A 22,500-nucleotide genomic window follows, 5' to 3' on the forward strand; every position below is an offset into this window, starting at 1 on the left:
GGTGGTGGGGGGGTGGGATAGGGGGGTGTTGAGGGGCGAGGAGAAGGAGGGAAGTAAAAATAAGTTCTGGTGGGTTGCGGTAGTCTTGAGAGGATGATGCATCCCCGCCTGGATTCAAATACGCAGGCTGTAAAAGTTTGCGTTCAGTTTTTGCAGAACCTTTTGTGCTCAAGTTTGTCTCATTTTTCTGCCTTACTTTCAGTTCTCTGCTGCTTCCTTTACAAACACCTAATTAGGGGTTAATTACAAACTAACTACTGATGGATTCTTATTCCTTTAAAGACAAAAAAAAAAAGCTTCATTTCATGCTGCATACCAGTAGTTTCTGGTTTGCTTAGCAACAATGAATACAGCAAGCTCCGAGTTAGACATCGATGGTTCCGGGCTTAAGAGAAACACCTTTGTGTTTCCGTCTCAGTGTTTGCTTTGTACATACTGCAATACAAAGAGCTGGAATCAAATAAAGCTCTCTTTTTTTTAAGTAAAATTTACTTGCTTTGTTAGTGTAAGTGCAATACAAGCTTATGAACAAGGCTGAATCTGTCTTGAATTTTTTTTTTTTAAACCAGGCTAATTCATCAGCCGTTTTAAAATCCCAGTCCGTGCGAATCGTTTGACGTTTGACAGTGGTTCGTTGGAAGCTTTGCCAACAAACCACTTGCAAGCAAGTCATGGAAACAAAACAAAAAGTAATACATTATATATATGCATTGGGATTATTTAAAATGGTTGTTGCCTCTGTGAAATGTTCCATAACGAGGGTGCTGTCACTCTTATTCTTACATCGTATCTATTTAATTCGAAGATAAAGCTGCTTTTGTAAAACTCCTATGATGGAATGATAAGAAGGTGTTTTGAGTTGATTGCTCCTAGTGGCTCTCTAATCCTGCGTGCAATGTGTCATTATTTTCAAATCTTGCAGAGTGTGCATGGTGCAGATTGAAGGGAGAAAAAAAAATCATTCTTTTTGAGAGGAGTAGGAAACTTGAGTTCAAACTCTTGGAATTAGAGTTCAGCGAAGGTAAACCCAATGGTTCCTTGTAATAAAGTGTTTAAATTGCCCTATTAAGAATAATTTGGACTACTGAACAATGCACAATACCAAACAAAAAAACGCATTTACTGTAACTAATAGTGCTTTGTCATCTCATTAGTTGCAGATCATATTTAGTTATTGCTACTTAGACAACATACTTACAACATGTTCTAAAACATGAAACTGTTGTTTGACATCTGCTAAGCATATCTAACTTGTTTAAAAAGAAATATGAACAAAATAAAATGGTATAAAAGAATGTCATTGCATAAAAATAAAGCAGAAAAAGCAGATGCGATGTTACGTTTGCGTACAGAAAAGATGCTTCCTGTTTAAACTAGTGCCATTTCCTGCTGTGCAGTGGCTTCAGTCTTTATGTATTGACACCTACTGTTTAGTCGTTAAAACTGCAACAAATGTTGATCAATGACTATGCCAACTAGTTGCCAAAGGCTACAGCACAGTAAGATAATGTCCCAAAAGATTCAAGAGTCTTCTCAATTTCCTTGAATTTTAAACATGTTCAAAAGAATCTGTGCAACAAGTTTTCCTTCAAAATCGTTGTCAGGGGCATCTTGAATCCATCTCAGTTTTGTTTCCATAAATTTTAGAGTGCTGGATCTGTATTTTGACACCTGCACAAGAACTCTCCTTATGAAAGAAAACTGAATAAAAAACTGGTCCATATCTTTGTTTTAAACATGTATTCCGGTGGATTAAATGATAAACGAGGGGGCGGCTGCCGAGTTAGGAACAAATCCAGCTAATGGGGGCTGTGCACAATATTTTACAATGGAGATGGAGGTGAGCAACAAAATATTGCGCACGGCCTAGAATACTGTTGCACAAGACATTAGCACAAAAACAGGAGGTGATTTTCCAAAACTGGCCACGAAGAACCACTGCTTGCTGGTCTCAAACACTTAGAATTCAGTAAAACTGCAACTTAAAATTGGTCAGTTTTTTAATTTTGAATCGCCAACTCGTCTCCAGCAGTCGCAGGCCATTAAGGTACTACCCTCAGAGTAGAGTTGAATAAAGTATAAGCTGAAAATGACTGACCAGGGTAAGTTTGTAAAAGGTCTGTTTTTATCAGATTGAGTCTCATTAAATTGTATCAGATCATTCAATTGATGTCTTATTAATATATAAAATTCCATTGTGTTAGTCAAACCTCACACTGAATCTCAGAACATAATGACTGAAGGATGAATCATTCTTTTGCTGCTGGTGTACAACTATATTGAATCTATCAGATTGTTGGCAGTTTATCGAGATACATATCATATGGCACTCAGACCAGAGATGCACAACACCAGTTATATATCCAAAACAACACACCAATGACCTTCTGTCATAAACAAACACACACACAGATAATCATTTTCTTTCTGCATAACGCCTGCAGCAACTCAGCATTTGTTTGCTGGTGTTTTGTCAGCTTTACATCATTTGGCTGCGCGTCTGAGTCATCAAACCAGTCCGATTAAAGACAAACGTGATGTCGAATACTGAAATAATGTGCCATAATTGCTATCAATTAGTGATAGCAGACGATGCTGCTGGCGAAATGAAGAGTATCCTGACAGGAATCCTTTTCCAGGAGGAATCTTGGTCTACAGCCTGCTGGAGACGGGACACACAAGCTGTTCTGTAAATAAGAACATGTGTGAAAACCAATATGAGGTGTAACAAAAAAAAAAAAAAAAAGTTGTTTTGTGATATATGTACAGTTGCAGACTAAAGTTTACATACACCCATCGTGGGCATGAATGTTGTTTTAAATTTTGGTCTTTTAATGACCTAATTGACCTATTCTTTTTACAGGCTGGAATGAATATACAACATACGACTTCAAAAATTTCAAAAGAATTTGGTGCACATGCTTAAATTTATCGCAGATTTTCTCAAATCCACACGGGGGTCGAAATTACACATAGACATACTTACACCGCCAATAATTTGGTTAAACGTCCCTTAGGAAGTTGCATTCCGACAACAAGCTGTTTATACCCATCAACAAACTTCTGGCATAAAACTGGCTGGATATTTGACCACTCTTCTTGGCAGAATTGGTAGAAATTATTTAAATTGGTTGGCTTTCTAGCACCGACCTCGTTTTTAAGCATAGTCCACAAATTATCAATAGGGCCGAGGTTGAGCTTTGGGAAAGCTGTTGTATAATCATTCCACTCTGGTGCACTCTGAATGCTTCAAATAAATCATTTAGAGCTCAAATTATTATGACATTTGTGTCCATGGTGCATGTACAATATATAAACCTCTGACCACAGTTGTACATGCTTTCTTTGACTACTTTGATTTAGAGAAAAATGCAAAGTTGTAGGTGGTCAAAAATGTCAGAGTTGAACCTGCTGGAAGCCTCACAAAAAAACCCTATAAAGATAAAAGGAGAAAGAGATATAACATGTACTGGTAGGGAAAAAAATGTACACAATTTGCAAATCCTACATTAAAGGTCAGAAAAAGTGTCACAGCTCATAGTCAGACTGCAGCTCTCTCCCACATACGCGGTAAAAAGGCTATCTCTAACTCAATTTGACAAACTTTCTTTAAAATCCAGTTATATCTATGTACAATGGCCTTTGAGCGAGTTAAATTTGGTGCCAGCTGCTTCAGTTATAGTTCTTTTTCGAAAAGTTCGGTAATCATATAAATAATCAGATTTTTTTGTTTGTTTGTTTTTGTATAATCGGCACAGAATTTCTAGTATCCAAGTTTTCAGACATGAGGAGAGAAAGCGTTCCAGCAGGGCTTTTATGCATGGATTTAACTGTGAGATATAAAGAAAGGGGGGAGTTAGTGAGAAACAGCGTTTCCACATAAAGTATAGCATGTTTAGCAAATACATGAATGAATGCATGAGCGGACCCGACTTGGCCTACGGAATGTGTTTTTGCGATTTCAGTTTGTTTGTGTGTTTTTTTTTCCTCTGAAGTGAGAAAGACAAGAAAAAAACCAAGAGGACTTCATTGTTCAGTGGTCCCCTCAGATATGCGTATGGTGTGAAGTCGCCACATTAAAACATATGCACATAAATATACACACTAGCAGACTTCTTCCCAAAACGTTCAACAGAAAAATAGGCCCATGCAGTTTGCTAAAAAGGTTTATTGGCATTCCTTTCAACGCACCACTCCCATGCAATAGACCTCACACTGGGAAAGACACGGCCCCCGCTGTGTCCCAGTGCTGCACACCTGATGTTCCAGCCTGCTCCAGCAAATGTGACTCCTCAACCCCCGAGCCCCCCAACCCTTCTCCTAACACTCTTCACAACTTACTCACCTCTCGATGCAACCATGCACTGAATCATAACTGGCTTCGAAAAAAGAGAGGAATGAAAGATTAATGACTAGGAGGGTTTCAGTCGAAGAAGCTGAAGACAGAGTGCCAGAGGGAAGAAGTTGGGGTATGAGGGGGGTTGGGATTTGACTGAGCGCCTTGGGGATGTTTAATTGGCTTCATTGATAACCTCCCAAACAGTTCGCCCAACCAAACGCTACACCTGACGAGCATGTTCCAAGTAAAAACAGGCCAATACAAGGAGAGAGGTGTGGAAGAAGTCAAGAGCAAGAGCTCGAGTGCAGTGCATATTACCTGCAGCTGAAGGAAGCCATTTTATTTCCTATATGACAAATGCTTGTGCCATTTGGAGACGAGCCAAACTGCGAGTCGCCGCTTCATTGCACCTAAAACGGCACAAAACGCACACTAGCAGTGTGTTTGACTCATTGGTAATGCAGTCATGTCTTTGCAGTTCCACAAAGAAGCCAGCTCCACTCTCTTCTGGTCCCTTGTACAACCACAAGTTTGCGTCTTAACAACCGTGAATCCAAACTGTGGAAGATGATATTCAAACACAACCGACAACCATTTTTGAAGCCAAGAATCAGTCACGTATTCCCTCTGAAACTATATGGCTGCTCTGCTTGAGTGGGTGTTTCACTGCAACTTCTTGACAGTGACATTTTAAAATTATATTTGCTGTACTTCTGTATGTGGTGAGTCACAAGCCCAATAAACTAGGAATTTGTCGCTCCCGAATCGACGTCCGCAGTGGTTTCTGACGGGCCGTGTTTATAAAACCAGATGCCTTTTTTGAAAGGATTTTATCATCTCTGTCAGGCGTCCTCTGAAAGACAAAGGCTTAAATGAAGCGTTTAAGACAGAAGGTGGCAAGAGGTTGAGTAGCTGTGCAGTAAGATAAAAATAAATCTTTTCTGAAGATTAAAGCTTATAGAGCTCCAAGGAGATCCTTCAAATACAACAGCAAACCCGTAAATAAGCATTAAATGGGTTTTAACAAGAGAAATTACAGGCACCAGAAGTTTACAAATAAAATATTTATTTGTCTCTTTTCATTATACCTAATCAAAATCAGAATACTTGACTAATCCCAGGAGGAAATTGGGTTAGGTTTTGCATGTAAAACTGCAATCTAATGCTTATGTTTTTCTGATCATGCAGCAACAAAACTACAAAGTTGCTGCTGAACCACAACTTTGCACATGAACACAAATACCAGAATTACATCTTCAGTGATTTTAGTACATTTAAAAATGTACTGTCTTGGCAATAGCACAACTAAGTTAAAAATTATACTTAAATATACTCAAAACATCAAATAAAGGAAAACCTTTAAATGATCTAAAAACCATAAAGATTTGTTTTTATTTGTTCTCAAACTTCAGATTAGAACCAGTCATTAAAACCCTGATTTAACTCTTATTATTTTATTTTATTTTTTTAATTTCTAAAAACAGGAACAAACAACACTGACATACCCATGCTATACCATCGGGTGTCAATAACATAGACCTCGACAATGCAACAACAAGACCAAGTACACAAAAAAATGCAAAATACAAATAACCATTTGAGCCCTTTCTCTCAAACATAAACTTTTTCAACACATGTTTGATGTTTTATGACAACAGAGTCAGAACAAATGGAAAAAGCCTTCAAAATGATTGCAGAAATGGCTCCAATTTTGTTGTGACTTTTAACGCAGAAAGAAACCAAGCATGAGCAAAACAGGCAGATGTTTTTCAACATCTCCATGTTAAGTCATCAACTACTTTGGGCAACGTTTGGAAAAATCTCACCAAACATATTTATTTAGAGGCATGTGCAAGTGCATCTGAAAGTGTCACTTTTTGCAAAAACATCCACATCCGTAGAAACAGGATTCTGAATCAATACAGCAATGTCTGGAGTTGCTGTGTTCCATCATGTTGAAGCAATCTAAAAAAGATCCTCCAGCTCTGCCGTGTACACTACAGTTAGACACCAGCAGAAGTAAATGAACAACTAGTATAGTGTTGCCTTTTTTTTTTTTCTTCTTTTGGGGAAGCATAAATAATCACTCAATGCTTTCCCCACAGACTCCTCAGGCTTCATTCTGTAAATGTGATGCGTTCGGGGGGTTAAGATTGCAATGATGGGACTTGGCCGTGCCCAAGTGAGGAGCCGGAGAGAGGAAGATGAGACTGTGGATGTGACACTGGGGTATAATTTGAATACCTGCCTACTCCAGCTGAGCAGTGATCAATCACTTCTGTGTCAACCGCCACTCCCTGCTGGCAACTTATCCGCGCATGTAACCTCCATCCCTCAATTTTTTTCCCCTCTATTTTTCTCCTTTTTCTATTAATTTCCTCTCTGTCTTGTGGTCTCTTGCCAGCCTCCCATCTTTCTATCCATTTCCCGGGCTCCTGTGCAGCGTGTTATTCATTCACTCTGTCTATCCGAGTTTTTCCTTTTTTTCTCCCCCCTTTTTACGTTCCCCCCAGTGCTTTCTCTCACATCATCTCACCAGGTTCTCTTGTTATTTCTATCTCCCTTGCTGTTGCCTTGCCTAAGGATATCACAAAGAGAAATAAGGGCTGAGGGGTACGAGGGGGACAGATGGAAATGAATGCGAGACACTGAGTGTGACTGCAGGCACATGCGGAACACCAACCCTGACACAAAATGCACGAAAATCCGAACCCTTTATAGTAGCTGATTATTTTCACTCATTTCTTGTTTTTAATAACAATGTTAAGTTCGTACTTGCATGCACTGCAACCTTGGAAAAAGACAGTATGGGGGCATGGACTCATCTGTAACGTGCTGATCGAAAACGTAAGTGCCATCCGCTGGGTGATTTGTCACTACACTGCTCTCGATTGAGCAGCAATGGGCACATAGCACCAAACACACAAACACACACACACACGTATGTACCAACACACCCTCATCCCTCCACCAACTTCAGGGAAATCAGACCTAAGACCAGCGCTGCTGCCGCTTCGCTCTTGAAATATGAATGGTTTTAATTAAACAAACTCGCTTTGCCATCTGGCCCCACAATTGGGCTTGCTTAATGAACAGATTTGCACACACACAGACGTACATTATTAACCAGGCTAAACAGCCTTCCAACGGGTAAAGCTTTGGAAATCGAGAAACAACAACAATGTAGTAATCTAGTGAGGTGTTTCAAGGAGTTGGGAAATGATTGAGTGTCTCATTGTGCTGAATGAAGGGTGTGAAAGATGGCAAGAGCTCATTTGTTTTCCTGTGAGCGAGCATGTGTGTTCCTGTCGCACATGTACAGTATTTTTTTTTGTTTGTTTTTTGTTGTTGATGTCGTTTGCGCGCATGCGTTCCGGTTTGTGTTTCCTTTGCGAGTTTGTCACGAAAAGCCCAGTGAGGATCTATCCTCGCTGGCTACCTGAATGATAACCGCTGCGACATGCCACGTGTCTGTCCTTCTCTATTGAACCGGCTAGCCAGCGCTAAATGATGATGTTGGTAATCCGACTGCAGAACCCCAAGTTTTCTCAGCAGGAGAGACGGGAGCATGATAGAGTGTGGTCCAATTGTGTGTGTGTGTGTGTGTGTGTGTGTGTGTGCACACTGGGTGGGGAGGATTGTCTGGCAACCAAAGCAGAAAAGGAACGTGGGAGGCATGCTAACATTAGCAGCCAGTGGAAGAGGCTATTACTCTCTTAGAAGCTACAATAAATTTGGACCATTCCTCTGTCTTGTGTGCTGATCGGGTTCGGTGATGTGCTATAGGAGATCTAGAGGCACAGTATTCTTCACAAGTCTTCAGTCTCATCCTATATTTCTTCATATTTTGCTTTCAGGGTGCCAGAAGTTTATGGACTTTGGCTGCTTTTGTTGCTCATTTACAGTCCAGCACCTGACCAATTTCAGATGACTGAGTCTCGTTTAAGTTTCGTTTACCTAAAAATCATTTAACATAAAAATCCTAAAAAGATAAATCAGTATTGTGTCGACACATAACAGATAACATAAGAACAAATCTACTTTTAACTGAATTTTTAGTATTCAATAGATCAACTAAAGGAGGATTTATCTCTCAGATTTTCTTATATCTGAATGTTACAACTTTCAGACACAGTTCATCAACTGTAGATAGTTTTTTTTATTTCTGAGGCCAGACACTTCCCTTTACCCTCCACTTGCCTCATTTCCTGCAGAAATTCTGCAGAATTATTGATCAACAACACTTTAAAATGACAAGAAAGTAAGCTGCTGGAATCAAAGTATGAAATAAACCTCTAAAAAAAAAACCATTGTGAAAACATTAAATTTACACATGGCACAAGAAATGGTTTTGGAACAAAAACCATATGAACTTCACAGGTTAAATGTACATGTGAAATTTGTGTTTTTTTTCGTGTGATTACATGAAAAACACATTCAGTTAATGTTTTTTTTTTTCTGTAAACTTCAAAACTTTGACACAGTACTGCATATAAAAGTTCCTTATATTAATGTGTCTGCTGGAAATCATCAGTATTCACAAATCAACCCTAGAAATGCTTTTATAAGAAACATGTTTGCACATGTACACATGGATTACTTCAGCCACCGGCAACCCAGCATACATGGACATGTCATGTCAGGTGCTGAGGACAAGTATTTGAAGCTAAAGTCAAAGGTTACAGTCATATATTTCCATTTTTTCTATGTGGCAGAAAAAAAAACAGGAATATAATGATGCAGGGTATGGATCGAATGCAATAGATCCTTGGTAGTGTGACCTACGGCGAGAGCCACAGCACAGCGCATATCTGCACTGATGTGCTGAAAAATTATATTACAACTTCAGTGCCGGGAGCTATTCGGATTCATGCACGAGCCTCGCATGGAAACGCTTCAGTCGAGCCGCAGACACCTCACTCATCATAAAAGAGCAACGAGGAAGCGTGTTATTTTGAGGTGTGCTTGAACTAACTCTGTAAAAATTGGAAAGAAAATCCACTGCCCCTCCCTCCTTGGCGGTTTGGAGATCGATAATCGAGCTGAAGCTCTTTGACCCACCGATAACACCGTACATCTGGAAAGGCTCTTTGACTTCTGCAACGGCCTAATCGGGTGTTTGACTCCAAACACTCAACGTTTATGAATATCTAATGAGTGCCAGGGTGAGCTTATGAATAAGTGAGGGGACCAGCTGTGCATCAAAAAAAGAAAAAAGCTCAAGACTTCAATAAACTTACTATAGCGGAGCAACACAAGAACAATACTGAAAATTTCAGTTCCTAACAAGTAAATAAATACAGTTTTTATCCAGCAGATTTTTTATACACTCCTGACATTAAGCCTCTGACTGGTTTATAATTATGCTGAAATAAAACCTTTTATTTACCCTTGCAGTGTGAAATAGGTCAAGAACATAACATGAATCTTTTGAGTTAGCTTATGGGTCTATAAGCTATGTTGTGCTGCTGATCCAAAACTGGATTGCGCTTTCGGAAAAGTCAGATATTCCTTAAATTTGATTCAAGATTAAGTACGTTTACTGGCACCTCTTGTTGTAAGAAGTTGCCCAGCAGAAAGTGATAGAAATGTCTGCGATGAAGGCGGTGAAGGAAAGAGAACAGGGTCCCTCAGCACATCTGCGCAGAGGTGGTGGGAAAGAAAAGGAAAGCAGCATGAGCAGGACGCAGAGTGAAAACACGTGTTGTCTTCATCTGCGTTCGTCCCTGGGGGTGAGAGGGAAGGCAGGTGCTTGCGGGCGAGCGTTTCCATGCGTGAGCGGCTGCAGCCGTGACAATTGTTTGAACACACTGTGCTGAAGTGACGGGAAGCAAGTCGGGGCTGAGGACAAAAATATATTTATAGATCAAAATAAAAGGTCATATGTCTTTGTCTGTGTTGCGCCATAGCACTAACTAATGATAATCAACCATGAGCATGCAAAAAACTTAAGGAAGTACCACAAATTCAACTGCTCTTTTTCAAGGTTTCAAGCAGATCCTCGGATCTTATTTGGCGAGATGTAGAGAGCTGAAAAACGAACCCTAACAACCATTTTCTTACTTGCCTAAATACCTATACCTCAAATCAAACCAACACACACACACAAACCACCACCTTCCCAACTTTCTGGCTCTCTAGACAGCTGAGATCTAAATAAGACACACAACTCAAGTCATTCATCTACGAAAAGACCAAAATGTCTACAGTTTCATGTTACTGATGACGACTATGTAAGTAGTGCGAATCGCAGCAAGCTATCTGCCAAATTTATTTATTTATTTATTTTTGTTCGTTTCAAAAGGAACCCCATACAGAGCAAACGTAGCAGTGTGCACACTCTTGGCTCTGGCACGCGAAGGAGCGCTAAAGACTATAGTTGTACATGAGACTGAAGCAATTTGCCAATATTTGCCCTAATCTTTCATGATTGCATTGCACCCTAGGTATTAAACTGAGTCCCTTTATGCACAGCAACTTAACATTCAGCAGGGGATAAGTGTCTTCCTCAAGGATGGTTTCACTGCAAACATAAAGACGCCTCTTTTTTTTTTCTGCCATTGAATTACCATTTACAGCCAGACCACAAGGCCAACACGCTGTCTTACCATGTCCAGATACGATCACCTCATGTAGCCACAGAGTACAAACCGTCGGAACGGCAAGATTCAGAGTTTGATTTTAAAACAATATGGTGAACCAAAAGGAGAGAGAAAAAAAAAAAGCAATATTCACATACACTGCCTGACTTCCAATCTTACTCGTGCTGCTGCCTTCCCATCTACAGTCACACACACACACAAACACACCCAGAGTGCAGTTCAGCTGATCTCACTAAAGATAGCAGGCAGCAGTGGAGCTTGTTGTTTCTCTTAGATAGAGACTGATTCATGAATTGACCTTGGCTCTGTTTTCCAGCAAATCGCCTCTAAATCTTCAATACTTCTCACCAGTACCCCCCGGAAACTGTGGTATTAACTATACAGTGTATGCTTATGGAGCTAAAACCGAACTTGATGGGAATTATAACACCCGTTCTCCTTTTGGATCAGTGTAAAATATCACTGGTTTAGATGTGACATACACAAGCTTCTGAGTATACAATATTTTATTTTTAGGAAAAAAAGATTTGTAGCCTTATTTATGTTATTTTCACTCTGACAGCAGAATTGATTGACAGGCTAATCATGTTTACAATCTAACTATGGTGCAAGTAACTTCTCTGTGAAGTCACTTAAAAGAGAAACCAGACTGAAACGATTTTTTTTTCATTATTTTTTAATTTACCCTGTAAATATAATGTGTGGTAAAACAGGGATCACATCAAAGGTATTTCAAAGTCCTTTTTAATCTGCTTTAGGGCCAAAATTGACCAGGCTTCAATGTAGTCACCTGTATTTTATACCCCTATCTGTACAATTTGCCTGAGTTTCTATTTGCTGTTTAGAGTCAGGTCAAACCAATATCAAGACACTGAATCACTCAGACATTCCCTGAAGGTAAAGTCATCTCTTTTTTTTTTGGCCATGCTTCATCTTGTGACTATCATTGATTTGTGATATTTACTACACTGATCTGACATCACAACGATAACATCTCAATCTTACGAGGTAGGATGTGCATTTCAAAGCCATTTAAAGCCTCAACGCTTAAGCTTTGCCCTCTGAAGACAGCTACTTTTTTATTAGGCGTCACCTCAGACTTCTACAGTGCAAATGGGACCATTACCTTCATCTCTCACTGCACACACACACACACGAAAGATGCATGATATTAGAAAAACACGCAGTTCCGATGTTTTAAATATCGTAATATTGGCGAATATCGCGAGAACAATATCAGTGGAAATAAATCTGCATTTCCTTACTCCTCTTTCTGTTGTGTCATCTTTATGCTCACACCTTTTGTGTTGTAACCACTAGATCAACTAAACTGAGTGTGAAAATGTAGGGTAGAGAGGGTCCATCTGGTTGGCCAGATATATTACTGGCATGCAAACACAAATGCATAGTACATAAAATATAATAGCCTTTGATTTATTGCTGTCCAAGCTGCCACTTGTGCTATTGATATTGTGCACTATGATATTTTGATGACGATACATTTTCAACATGTTATGCAGCCCATATAAGGTTTGCATATATCTATCTGAGGTTTTATACGAGTGCAAGAGAAGTTCAGGCCCCTTACTAGAATGGTGCTCTTACAAAATACTTTTTTTTTTCAGTTCTTGCACTCAGTCTCTTTACACTGCAATCTTTTTATATTACCTACAGAACATTAGTTTTTTTCTCTCTCTCTCTTTCGGGGTAAATTGAACTCCTTCATAGGAACGGCAAGCCAAATACCCTTTGCAAATCAGTGCGGCAGCTCTCCGTATAGCTTCTAAACAAGTCAGAATGAGTATTAACCCCTTGCTGTGCCCCCATTCCCTTTCTCAAAGAACGGTGTACTAAAAAAAATGGAGATATCTTATAAAAAAAAAATCTATCCTACATGACAAAGGAAATTCAATGGAAAATGTAAATTCTCCAAAAGGCACTTTTGAAGAAGTTACAATAGGATAAAAGGATAAAGATGATGTGAAAGGTGTTCATTTGGAAAAAAAAACAAAACAAAAAAGCCTGTACGTTTATTCCTTCATGTTGCTCCTTTGATCAAAAAAGCCTGATGTTTCTCAACACAACCATACATGTTAAAATAAATCCCCTAACCACATCTTCACATGATGTGTGAACAAAAGCAGCTGCTACATCACAAAGGCCACAGCACATCGTATCTGATACAAAGATATGTCTAGCTCTAACAGAAGTAATAAAAAAACAGGAAAAATGTGTCTGCTTGTGAGGCTGTCTACCGTCGAATGTCCTACAGGAAAGCTCTAACCAGTATGTGCCTATGTGCTTCCTATGTCTTAACGATTTCTTAATCTCCTTTCAGTGTTTGCCCCTACCATTTTCCATGTGCTCTGCCTCACCGACACTGCCATCCGGCGTTGTCCTCTCGTAGCTGTCCTCTGGCAGGGGAAGGACGCCCAGCCGGGGGCCCGAAGAGCTCTTGCTGCTGGGTGTCTCCGACTCATCCAGGCCGCTGTCGTAGCAGCTCTGCAGCGATCCCTGCTGGTGAGGGTCCTGGGGCTGGCTCACCACCGAGAAGGTCACTCGGCGAAACGGCTACAAGAGAAACCAAACGTCCGGGGGTCACTATAAAAGGGACTGCTTTAGCTTTGTTTTTGTTTTAATTTTAATTTATTAGATGTGAGCTTGGGAGTTGGATCCGCTGGAAATCAGAGGTGAGATTCGGGTCAGGATGTCTGGGAAAAGGGGAAAAAAGGGGGGCTAAAGATGTCTAAAAGTCTACAAACTAGATTTCATGGAAATCCGTAATGGAACTAATAGGTAACCTAAACATCCAAGCTTCCTGACCCAAAAATAATACAACCATCCTTATCCTTGTGTCACAGTGGTAGACTAAAACATTTTTATTGTGAGCCTGCCTTTTTCTCATTTTAAACTCTTTCAAAAAGTACCCATTGTAATAAAACAGGAAGTAGGCAGTTCTAAGTTTAGTAGAACTTCAGGCAACCTAGCAGATACCTAGTCTGGCTAAACCTGTGTGTTACGTATAGCTAGATGGAAGAAGAACCACCAACTAAGTCAACTAAATATAAGGCAACAACTACCTAATTAAAGAACATAACACCCAAGTGAGTGTAAAAAACAAGCAGTACAACAACCAACTAAACTGAAAGCAACAAACAGCTAAATTGAACTCGACAACCAACTTAACGGAGAATGTACCGGTCAACTAAACAAAGAATGCAACAACAAACTAAACAGAGTGCAACAGTTTGCTAAACAGAATGCAACAACCAACTGAATAACAAATACAACAAATAAATAAACAGGGAAAGCAACCAACAAAACAGAATATGCAACAATCAACTGAACAGAGAACTCAACAATCAACTAAAGAGAGAAAGTACTAGCCAACTAAGCAGACAACAATGTGAAAAGCATTCAGCTCCAACAGCTGGCTGATATGAAGTCAAAGAACAAAGCCACAAAATCAAGGACGAGTGCATATAGGTACAACTACTCGGCACCACGTAACCACATGTGCGAACAGAATAGCTTCAGCTAGATGAGCTGTGGGTTGAACTCATCAATAGGAGTATTCTGTTTGAACACATTTGTGAACAGTGTTCTGTGTTAGGCTGTTCCGGAGCAAATCATTAAGGCCCAGGCCTGTTTCTCACCGTCTTAACCCTTTTCTGTTTATCACTCAGTTCCTGTCAGAATGTTGTACAAAGGTAATGGCAGAGAGGAATGATAGAGGGAGAATGAGAAGGAGGCGAGGAATGAAAGACCACGCTCGGTCATTATAGGAATAAATGGCATAACAAATTGTTATTGCCATTCATTAATTAGATACAAACACTGTCAGATCTTGTCTCTGTTGCTGCAAATATTCTTGCACTTGGCTGGACTTGCACTCGTTCTCTTCTGCTTTCATCCCCCCTTCTCCCTTTGTCATCCCTGTTTCCTTGTTCCATCATACGCGTATTACACGGGGCGCAGACTCATTACTCAAAAACGTTCTTTCCAACTCTAAGCCCCCTCCGCCTATTTGTTCCCGAGTTCTCTCACCTGAAGAAGTCAATCGGTTAGGCTCAGTGATCACAAAATACAGTTTATACTGGTACTTGATGGATAACTTTTCTTTCCCTATTACTGGATCTCAGAGGTGGATGAAGGATCATTATTTCAAGTTCTTCTTTCTACTTGCAGTTTTGATTTTTTTTTTCTGGTAGGCATAAAACTACATGTCTAAAAAAGGGGTTACAAGTGAAGCTGAAAAACAGATGTACAGATTATGCTGATTGTTGACATGTAGCCATGGTTATTGTTTTTTCAACATTTTCAGGCACTTAGGCAGAATCTCAGTTTATCCCTTCCCACATTCCTTTAAGCCCTAACCCCACATTTTACTCATCCACGTTAGGGAATGGAAGTGACCTAAATCCTTTTGTGATGCCAAAAGAGGATTAAAAAAAATCTTACAAATGTAAGCATTTATTTAATTTAAAATAGTTATTGTCACAACAATCACTGTAATGTCCAATTCCGTTTATTCCAATGTGTTTGGTTTAATATTCTTGTTGACTCTTCAAATAAAAGTATTTGGAATTGACTTTTTTTACATGGCTGAAAGTCAGATAAGTTATCAACTGCTGATGTTACTCCCTGGCCACATACTTCAGTAGAGCCAAACGATCCAGAAGGAGAAGAATCTTCAAATTATTTCCAATTAATTCAGTCCTTCTATTAACCCTTCACCACTTTCACTTGCCACATAGCCCTAACCCATTCACAGCAGATGGTGGGGGTGTTCCAATACTTTTTGTAATGTAGTGGGAGAGCAAAGGGGTCCGCTTTCTAACCCTTAAAAACTCACAAAAGTAAAGATTTTATCTGCCTTAAAACAAATTAATTGACAGAATAACAATTGTAATGTCTCATTTAATGTATTCTAATGTTTTTGTTTAGTATCATTGTTATTCATCCTCAAAAAGCACAAGAAATAGCAAAAATTTGTACGATTCTAGTTACAATATTTTGTGTCATAAAAGTCATCACAATGTATGGTTAGGTGTATTCTGGTGGATTACTCTTTTGATATCATTGTTGACTTGTTCAAGAAGCACAAGAAATTATGTTTGCTGATGTATCTGAACATGTTGTATTCAGGACTCAGGTAGGTACATGTTAAAGTTTCCCTTTTTGATAATTAACTTTCTCTCAAGCCAGTAGGAAAACAGGCTTCATTTTGCTGTGTGTGTGTATGAGTAAATTTTGTATTTATTTAAATATTTCTGCCCAGTTCTGTTTCCCTGGCTGGCTGGCTGGCTAACACAGCAATCTTGGCAATAAATCATGTTTCCATGTAATTACAATCAACACTCAGCAAATGAATTGGTATAAATATTCATGCAGATTTCACTTGGCTAGTCAAACATTAGTTGAATAACAGAAACTGGGACCAAGAGGAAAACTGCTCTCTATAGGTGTAATAACGCTTAAAGAGTTGTCAAGATATTAAATTGTGTTGTTTGTTTGTCTTGTTTTACTCTATTTCTCCACAACACTCCATAAGTGTTAGGTGTGCTAACAAGTCCCACAGCTTGTGGAAGGCAAAGGAAAGGGCTTTCTCCAGATCAGAGTTAGCCGAGTGCCCTCGTCCTTGGGAAACGTGGTTTTCTAATGATACAAATGAAAAAAACTGTGGCTTAATGAATTGCAAAGAAAAGAAACACTCGAGCTACAGCACACTGAGGGAAAATTGAGTTTGGGGGGGGAGAGAAAAAGAAGCTGATGGGAAGAAAAAAGTTAAATGACCAAATAGATTGTATTCACCTGAATTCCCCCACCCCCCTATTTTCACTGGAGGGAGAGATGGGGGGAGAGAGAAGCTCATTTGTTTCCAGACCAGAAATAGAGTTCACAAAGAGATTGCTGAAGGCTTTGGATTAGAATCTGCCACCGTTGTCCGCACTGCGACCTTTGCTTCATTCATTCCTAGTATTTTTATATAAACAAAACAAAAAACAACTCTTCCTCAAACAAACCAGTCACACACACACACACACATACACATACACACACACACACACACACACACACACACACACACACACACACACACACACACACACATGCATATATACACAGCGTATATTATATTGGGTATGTCTGGGTAATGGGTGTGTCTGGGTTGGTGTTCCAAGAGTAAAAGAAAAAGTGTGTTGACCAGCATGCCATGTGAACACAATCCACATTCAGGTTGTCATAACCAACATTAAATCTATACCCTTATGTTTTGAAAGCTACCACATGCTCCAAACCCTGGAAAAAAGGGCAAAATTGCAATTAAAAGTCAAGAATAAAAACAGGAGTTTTGTGACCTGCGATACTTTCAGAGTTTTCAGAGTTAACAGACTGAATGTCTATGTTGTTCATTCTTAAGGTAATTTAGCACACATGCTGACCACTTCACAGATACTGACTATTAGCTGAGTTTTTAAGTCTAAACTAAATGCCTTTTGATGTCAGTCCTCCTCTTACTCCAATCTTGACCTTGTCTTCAACTCATTCATGAGGTAATTCACCAGTCAAACAATTTCCTAAAAAAAAATATATAAAAACAAGTTCTATTTTTGAACATTCTAATCAAAGTTTTTTGGCATTCAGTTTAGACATTTTTGTACACATACAACCCTTCTAGAGACTTCCCAAGCTTAAAAATATGGCTTTCATTACAAATTAAACAACCTTTCTATATTTTTGCCAGATGAATCCCCTAATGTACCCCCTTGTAGGGTCCTGACAGTAAAGAGCCTCTTTACTGGGTCTGCCTTTGGACTGAAATCCAGCTGTGATGGCCACGAGTGACTGAGCAAATCCGTCATCCCAAAAAACGAACAATGAAAATTTGTCGCAGGTTTGTGGCTGAAGCTCGGGCCCAGCCTATTTCCTGGAATCTAAAGGGAAAACACATGGGCTGCCTGACTCAAGGGTACCTGGAGCCAATAAAAACATGACCGTGCCACTTATGACAATAATGACTGACCTCTTGGATATGATTTTCATTTCCCTGCAGCCCTAACAAAACATTCAGCATCTCTCTGTTTGAGCCTCCACTGACAGTAAATGTTAAATGTTGAACATATTGCTAAGACAAAATATACTCCATGGGCCCCAGTTATTGCTGTGAGATGCCGTATTATCTCTTCATTTAGCCTGTCAGCCATCCCTTATTAATGTGATACATAGCACATGCACAGAACATACAATGGTAAGTGTGTTTATGTTTTACCATGGCTTCTCATTCAATTTCAATGGATGTATGAGTTTATAATTAGGCCAACCTTCAACGTAGCCTCTGGATGAAATGAGGGATAATAGAAAACTGGTTTAAAAAAGAGGGCGTGTGTAATTTCAAATGTAAACACCTTTAGCAGATGGCAATGACCCACTACCATGAACCACAGGAAGTAATTGCGGCTGGATTGGACTTGGGGCACGGGGAGTGAACATAAACTGCAGGACCAGTGTGTTATTGCAGTCAACCAACAGAAACGGGGAGGGATACGGAGAGGGAAGCTTGAGCAAGTGAGATGGACTGGAGGATAAAGAGGCCAATAGAAAAGTGAGACGGAGAGAGTGACGGGGGGGGGCATACGTGAGTGCAGCCACGATTGCCAAAAGTGCCAGTCGGTAATTAAGAACCCATGTTTCATATTTAATGAGCAACCAGGCGGCGACCTGATACACCACCTGAGACACAGACGAAGTGCCAAATAGTTACGGCATTGCAAACAACATTCTTGCGGGGATCTTAAATTGGTTTAACCTAATTGCATTTGCTTGTTTTTAAACGCTTAAACGCAACAGAAACTTAGTGCGACTCCAGGGCTGGGAGATGCAAAAATCAGGAGATACACTAATGTTGAAGTGATAAAGGAGACAAAAGCTTTCATGCTGAATCAACTTTTAATCAGCTGGAATCTGATCAAGGTGGATTCAGGTTCTATTTGGGTTCTGCTAATAGCTGTAGTTAATGTGGGTGTTACAGAAGAGAATGCTAATAGTGTGCCTCAGCTGCCTAAAACACATGGTAAGACTGGGTGCTGATGGTCTTTCAGGTGTGCTAGGCCCCCCATCAGTGACCAAGGAAGTTATTTTTTTCAAAAGAACGGGGTTGAGTAAGTTGCAGGAATGTTGGCGGAAGGACTTGGCTACGGCCTTGTTAGGCCAGCCGCCTGCTGAGTCTCAAGTATCATGTTTTAGGCTGTCTTATAGGTTTGGCCCCATCGAGCTTTGGAGCACCTTTTCACAATTCTTCTTTTTCTTCAAGCTCCTCTTTACACATTCCTCCGCAAGGTCACAAATTTTCAGATTGATTAAAAAAAGACACAATAAAAAGGGAGAAACAGAGGTAACACATCCAAAGACTCCAGGGCCCTAGCGAGTTGAACAGATTCAACAAAAAAATGCATTTTTCTTGCCTGCAGTGTATAAAAAAAGATTTTTTTTTTTACTTCTTTCAGAATTTGAATGCAGCCTCACCTTAGCACAATAATAGAAGCAGGGATATATGTATAATAGAGATAGAAAGAGAGAAAGATTTGAATGTCATTCTCTTGTTTAAAATGATGTCAGCGAGGTGTTAGGTCACAAAATACACACGAGCACAAAGCTCGATAATATAATCTTTAAATACTCTTAAAAAATACTTTCATTACAGGCAGTGAGGTCATTATGGGTAACACAGCACACAGCACTGTTAAGAGTTGATGATGCTATTAGCACTCTCTTGTCAATCTTTGAAATTGTCAGAGTGGTTTTTACCCTTCCATCTCACCATGTGCTTGTTTTATGGTCTGACAGAACACTGATCAATTGAATGTCCTTTAGTGCTTCTTCGCTGCCATTCTCTTGAGTTTTATTGACTCTTTATTCCCCATGCTTGGCAAAAAAAAAAAAACAGTTTCATGACTTTATGTGTTTCAACAAGACTGAGATAGACGGTAGAAAACCCAAAGCACAAACTCCCTGATGCTTTCAGTGTTGTGTGGTTGGGGTTGTGCCATCAAAAAAAAAGTTGTTGCTAGGCACAAAATGTTCTCCGAAGGAACTCTGTAGGGAGAAGTTCTTTGAGCTTGTGCCTTGAGAACCACTTTGGATTGAAAAGAAGGAAGTGGAAGTTGAAGTGGATATATAAAAAAAAAAACTCAAGTTGGAATGAGTGCACAAAAAGAAATAATCCTTAAAAGGAAAAACAAAAGAATGATCCATTTTCTTCCTCTTCTCTTCATCATTCACTTCCTACTTTTTCAAGAATTTTCTTTTTTTTTTTTTTCTTAGTGTTGGGAATGCCTTTGGAAGAGTGCCACTGCCAGCATTTTCCCATTAGAATGCAGCCCATGAACGCAGGCAGAGAGACAAGCCCCAGTGAAAAAAGATCACACATGGTTACTTTTTTAAAGTCTAGGCTAAACTTTTAATTGCTCTTCAAGTGGCGGATTAGACCACTGCTGGAACATAGATACAATTCTGCAGGGATGCGTTTGAACATCTTTAGTAGCTTAACCTAACCTATGACCTGCTCTGAATACCAAAAAAGAAGAGCTTGCATTGTTTGTTAGTTTTGTTTTTCCTTTTTATATTTATGGAATGGCACCTAAGATGAACTGGAGGGACATTAGTTTAAAACAGAGGTTGATTAGCTACAAATAAAGCGGACCTCCAGAAAGCTTTCAAAGGAGTGGCCTAAAAGGGCCCCTGTTGATGTTAGAGTGAAACACAAAAATCTAAAGACATAACTGAAGTCTTAGTAGTTGTATTGTGTAGCTGCCATCTTTAGGCTGTTGGAAAAATACTGCAATGTTTGTGAATTGCCTTCTAATATAGGCCTACCTTGTTTTTTTTATTATTTTTACAATAGCTTGTAATCTCCTCTACTAAATTCTTATTTATGAGTGAAATTAGCATTTTATAAAATGTTGCATATCACCCACTGTCTTGCTTGCCAAAATTTTAAATAAAAATGACATAAGAGTTGTTAGTGCTCATAGTATGTGTTAGAGATAGCTCTCAGCTATCAACACTCCAAATTTTAATGCAATATGTGTGAAGCTGACCGAAGTGTAGCCTTTTTTTTATATAACTGCCCCTCCTTTTGTTGGTGGCTCTGTTTCAAAATGACAAAAAACACCCTTTGTACTTTTGTGTACTTGTTTCTGCTGGGGTTAAAGAGGACTAACGTAGCAAGTGTCATGTAACTGATAGCGTGGGGCTAACAAGGGTATAAATGAAAAAATAAATGAAAGCTTCATATGTCATGGAAGGTTTGCCATTGACAACCAAATATGGGATAGTCGATCCCTTATGCTGTGAACAAATTCTTGTGAATGTCCACAGCGACACTCATGGCGGTCAATCGTGAATTATGTTACATCCTCTGACGGGGAATGGATAGGACCATCTCCTGTGTCGCCACGTTAGAGTCACTGCTGCTGCTGACACAAGCACTCTCACACACATGGAACAAGTGTCAACCAAACCCAGACCATGGTGTTGCTTACATAGAGCCGGCCTGCAAAATCCTGTGATCACATTTCCTTACTTCAGTTCCTGATCTGAGGGCTAAATGGCATCCCATTTACTGACCGCGTCCATGTGAGCACACGTGTTCGAGTGCCTTTTGTCTACCTGTGACCATAAATCATCACTCATGTGTCGTGCCATTTCCAGTGTCACCAGCTTTGCTTTGCACTTCTGGCATTAGGTGGGTGTAACTTAGATGTCACATATGTGGATCCATCACAGCACTGGCAGAGGTCTGCCCAACCAGCGGCCTACTACTGTCAGTTTGTGACCAGCCTGGGGGGCTGGTGCTAGCGTTAGCTTGTTGTGACACGGGTCTGTGTGTCAGCAGAGAAACATGACAACGAAGTGGCCAAATCCCAGAGCTGAACGTTCGTCATTGAAGATTCAAGACAGCAGTTTATCTTCTCTTCTTTACCTGTCCCACGCAAGCCCAGATGGTAGACTTAAAAGCCTCCAAATGCTCTAAGTAAAGAAATGAATGTCACCATAACGAGAGAGAAAAAAGCAGCAGTATGATCAAAAGGCATAGAAAGACTGTAGAGTGAAGGATAAAGGGAAAAAAATGATCTAAAGATCAGGAAAAGAGACTAAAACAGTGTAGAGACTTTAATAGGGTTGATAAATGATTCTTTATTTACCGTCCTGAGTCACTGATGACAGATAACCTGCATTTAGTGGATCAGGGTTGCCATCCAAACAGGCAAAAGAGCGCAGAAAGAGAGACAGATTGGAGGAGGTTAGAGAGCATATCCAACTTATCCACTAATGAGGCGTTCTATTTGAGTATGATCATGCAGGCATGTATCATTCATGTGGGATAAGCGGTGTGTAATGTGTCCTTGTGTGTCTGTGTGTCCTCAGCCATTCTTTTGAGCAACACTCGCCTCATTTCTTGAGGATAGTACCGCCAGGTGGCGTGTCTTTGTCTGGATCAAATGAGCACCAACTGCATGTCCTTATCACATCACACACACACACACACACACACAC

At 39.8% G+C, this 22,500-nt stretch overlaps 1 protein-coding gene across 5 annotated transcripts in view; it reads right to left on the reverse strand.

Moving 5' to 3' along the window:
* The window catches only part of pcdh7b (protocadherin 7b), a 152,582-nt gene that overhangs the window by 77,485 nt on the left and 52,597 nt on the right, over nucleotides 1-22,500 (reverse strand). For 2 of the 5 annotated variants that reach the window (XM_017426232.3, XM_017426235.3), the window contains exon 2: nucleotides 13,293-13,512. The exons of 2 other annotated variants lie outside the window; for them this stretch is intronic. In XM_017426232.3, coding sequence (XP_017281721.1) covers nucleotides 13,293-13,512 — 220 coding nt within the window. The remainder of the gene's footprint in view (nucleotides 1-13,292; nucleotides 13,513-22,500) is intronic. One more of the 5 variants, XM_017426233.3, reaches the window with a different exon arrangement.

This window comes from Kryptolebias marmoratus, linkage group LG7 (assembly GCF_001649575.2).
Source record: "Kryptolebias marmoratus isolate JLee-2015 linkage group LG7, ASM164957v2, whole genome shotgun sequence".
NCBI lineage: Eukaryota > Metazoa > Chordata > Actinopteri > Cyprinodontiformes > Rivulidae > Kryptolebias > Kryptolebias marmoratus.